Source organism: Meriones unguiculatus, chromosome 9 (assembly GCF_030254825.1).
Source record: "Meriones unguiculatus strain TT.TT164.6M chromosome 9, Bangor_MerUng_6.1, whole genome shotgun sequence".
Lineage (NCBI taxonomy): Eukaryota > Metazoa > Chordata > Mammalia > Rodentia > Muridae > Meriones > Meriones unguiculatus.
The window spans coordinates 58,617,605-58,621,339 of NC_083357.1; the positions used below are offsets into that span (position 1 = coordinate 58,617,605).

A 3,735-nucleotide genomic window follows, 5' to 3' on the forward strand; every position below is an offset into this window, starting at 1 on the left:
CTTACCCACAAAAACTTCAACCCAAAATTTACTCTGCCTATGAGATATGCAGAGATAAAGATAGAGCATATAGAGCGGAGACTGAGGGAATGCCCAACCAATGCCTGGCCCAATCAAAGATCTAATAGGGTTCCTATTAGAGAAGGCCAACCTGGGACACTATAAATGATGTATTGCTAAGCTTGCAGATAGGAGCCTGTCAGAGTTGTCGTCTGGGAGGCTCTCCCTAGCAGGTCCTCAAAGCAGATGCTGAGACTCACAGCCAAACATTAGTTGATGCATGAAGAAACTTGGAGAATAGCAGGAAGAAAGAAAAAAAAAAGACCCAGAAGTGACAGGAGCTCCACAAGAAAAACAACAGAGCCACCTAACTAGGGCCCAGAGTGACTTGCTGAGACTGAAGTATCAGCCAAGGAACATGAATGAACTGGACCTAGGCCCCCTACAAAGATGTAGCAGAAAAAAAAAGATGTATCAGATGGGCAGCTTAAGCTTCAAGTGGGCCCTCCAGTAACGGGACTGCATTGGACTGGGACTCACTTGTTAGCTTTTTAGTAACTTTCCCTGGCAAGACTGCCCTGGCAGGCCACAGGGGATGAGGATAAGTTCAGTCCTGATGCAACTTGATGAGCCAGGCTGAATGGAAAAGGGAACTCCCCTTTTTTAAGGAAAACAGAAGAGGGTTGGATGGAGAGATGGTGGCACTGGAAGGAGATGAGGAAGGGGCTGCAAAGATGTAAAGTGAAGGAAATAAATAAATGAGAAAAAAAGAAATATTCAGTGCCTGCTGTGTTAGGATAGCTGGGCTCTTGTGGAAACACAGTACCCTGGTTGTTATAGATTGTGTTTCTATATTGGTGTCTAGGCATCTGGGTTTGGAGTCAGTATAAAGTCTAGGTGATGATTTATGGATTTATGTTTTTGTCTTTTTGTGTGTGGGTATTTTCTTCCTTGGTTTTTATTTTCTCTCTGGATTTTAGAGAATGTGTTGGCCTGGTGTTGCCTGTTTTATTGACCTGCTTGGCTGGTATATTCAAGGGGAATGCTTGTTGGTGTTGGAAGCTGAGAGAAGGGGAGGCCAGATTGAGATAGACTTTTGTAGTGATAAATGCTAAGTGTAACCCTGAGGGCTGGGTCTGGGCTAAGAGAAAGAGTGGAGAAGAACCAGGACCACATACCTGTCTTCTGGCAGGCATGGCCTATGCTTTGAGCAGGGAGTGTTCATCTAAGTTGGAGCCTGGGACACAGTGATGACTTGGGTAGGGGAGCCGGTGGGGTCCACTGGAGGCATGACTGGTGGGAGATGGGCCTGCAGCAGGTGTTCTGTTGCAAAGCTAGGGACATCCCTGAGGATTGGGTCTGGGTTAACAAAGAGAGTAGAGAAGGCCCACAGACATTCTGACTGGTCATCAGGCCTTTTATTTGCTTTCTTTTAAATTTACTTCAGTGACATTTGTGTGCTATGTTTGTTTCCAAAACAATAACAACTGATACAGTGCAGTTCCTGTTCTCAAGGAATTTACAATCTAATAAGGATGGGAAGGCATGAAGAAAAAGACTGTGGTGTGCTATCTGTAACACAAGAAACAAAGAAAGCTGCGTTATTACAAGCAGCATGCTGTAAAAGATGCAATGGATTCTGTCAGGGCAAAGGCTGCACTGATACCATGGCACTTACAGTTTTAAAGTGCCTCTTTTGGAAAAGTTTACAACATCTCTCCAGTTTATCAGCTCATTAACAACCTGTGGCATTAAGCTTCTTAAATTCCACACATAAGTTGTGGTTTACAGATAGTTTGGGCTGTATTTGTTGCTGTTATGCAATGTACAAAACCTGTGTCACATGTTGTACATGTCAGAGACTCTAAATTCATTTTAAACAATTCACTAATATCAAAGACCTTCTAGGAACCTCCCATAACTTTTTTCAAGGCATCTTTCATCTCTTTATTTCTGAGGCTGTAGATCATGGGGTTGAAGAATGGAGTCAAAACGGAGTAGAACAAAGTTGTGAACTTTTGCATGCCCTTTGCTTGTCCTGATCCCGGTTTTACATACGTTATCATAACTGAGCCATAAAATAGAATTACAACAGCCAGGTGTGATGAGCAAGTGGAGAATGCCTTCTTGGAGCCAGCAGTAGAGGGCATCCGTATCACAGCCCTCAGCACTAAGGTATACGAACCGATGATGTAAAAAAATGTACCAAAGATGAGGAGGGAACTCATAGTTCCACAGATGAGAACAGTGCCTGGGATTGGGACACAGACTGAAGCTAGGGCCAACAAGGGACCGAGGTCACAAAGAAAGTCATCAATCACATTTGGGCCACAAAATGGCAGTTGAGTGACAAGTATCACTGGGATAAGAAACCAGAGGAATCCATAGACCCAGCAAAATATGACCAGGCTGCCACAGAACTTAATAGTCATAAGAGTGGGGTAATGCAGTGGACGGCAGATTGCCAGAAACCGGTCATAGGCCATAATAGAGAGAAATAAACACTCGGTTGTGCCCAGGGAGAAGAAGAAATACAACTGGAGCAGGCATTGGGCAAAGGAGATGGTTTTCGTTGTGGAGATGAAGTTAACCAGCATGTTTGGCACATCAGAGTTGACATAGCATATCTCTAGGAAGGAGAAGTTGGCCAGCAGAATGTACATGGGGGTATGGAGCCGGTGATCCCAGTGCACTGCATATACAATCGCCATATTTCCAAGCAAAGTCAAAATGTATATCATAAAGAATATGGAGAAAAGGAAGATCTGTATTTCTCTGCGGCAAGGGAAGCCTAAGAGGATGAAGTGACTCACAGTGTGGGAGGTATTTCTGGCTGAGGCCATTGTCTTCTATTGTGTGAAGATTACAGATCCACAGATTGTGTTTCCCAACTCCTCTTCAAGAGAACATATACACATTCCTGGCTATAGGGCAGGGCATCCAGAACAGCATTTTCTATTTGTTGTTTGATTGAACACGGCAATAGCATTGTTGTTGGGATAACCTATATATTTATGTTCACAATTAGAAACCATTGATCAGTCATAGTAGATATCAATAATATTGTGAAATCTTTTAAATTTTTTCTTGAAATAAAAAAAATGTGAAAATCAACATATTTCCTCTCTCATTCCTAAACATGTAGTCAATCTTGGAGAACACGGGTCTAGACAACCCAGCCTGGCAAAAGTTAAACTGATTTCTCAAATTCTGGCTTGATTTACTTATAAAAAGAAGAATTGAAGAAATCTTACAAGTTAAACAACACAGAAGAGAGAAAACGAGGTTTAAGATTCCAGAGATGCCACCACCTCCCTCAGAGTCAAGCCTATTGGTTCTCCATGGCCATTTCATCCATGCCTTCTTCCAAACCTAGATATAGCCCAGGTCCCACATGACTGCCTAGGACTGGTCTGGTCACTCCCTCCTGTGAATCAACTGTTCTCCTCTTGGTTTCAGCCAGTAGCCACCCTATCTGCCACCATGAACAGGTCCCTTCTGCAATGCTCTAACCTCTCCACACATTCAATTCTTTCTCTCTCTCTCTCTCTCTCTCTCTCTCTCTCTCTCTCTCTCTCTCTCCCTCCTCCTCCTCCTCCTCCTCTTTTTCTTCCTCTCCTCATTATCCTCCTCCTCCATGGGCTGGCCTGGAGAGTCTCCTTGATCTCCCTACCTACACCTTTTCTCCAAAATCCCATATTTAGACCAGGTCCTTTATCCAGCACCCTGTTTTAG

At 43.6% G+C, this 3,735-nt stretch overlaps 1 protein-coding gene across 1 annotated transcript; it reads right to left on the bottom strand.

Moving 5' to 3' along the window:
* Positions 1-1,904: 1,904 nt before the first annotated feature.
* On the bottom strand, positions 1,905-2,843 carry LOC110566719 (olfactory receptor 11H6-like). Its single transcript, XM_021664617.1, has one exon. The coding sequence runs from the start codon at positions 2,841-2,843 to the stop codon at positions 1,905-1,907; it is 939 nt and encodes a 312-aa protein (XP_021520292.1).
* Positions 2,844-3,735: the final 892 nt, after the last annotated feature.

Excerpts from the sequence above, each read along its gene's own strand:
- LOC110566719 (XM_021664617.1), bottom strand. The coding sequence starts at position 2,843 with ATGGCCTCAGCCAGAAATACCTCCCACACTGTGAGTCACTTCATCCTC.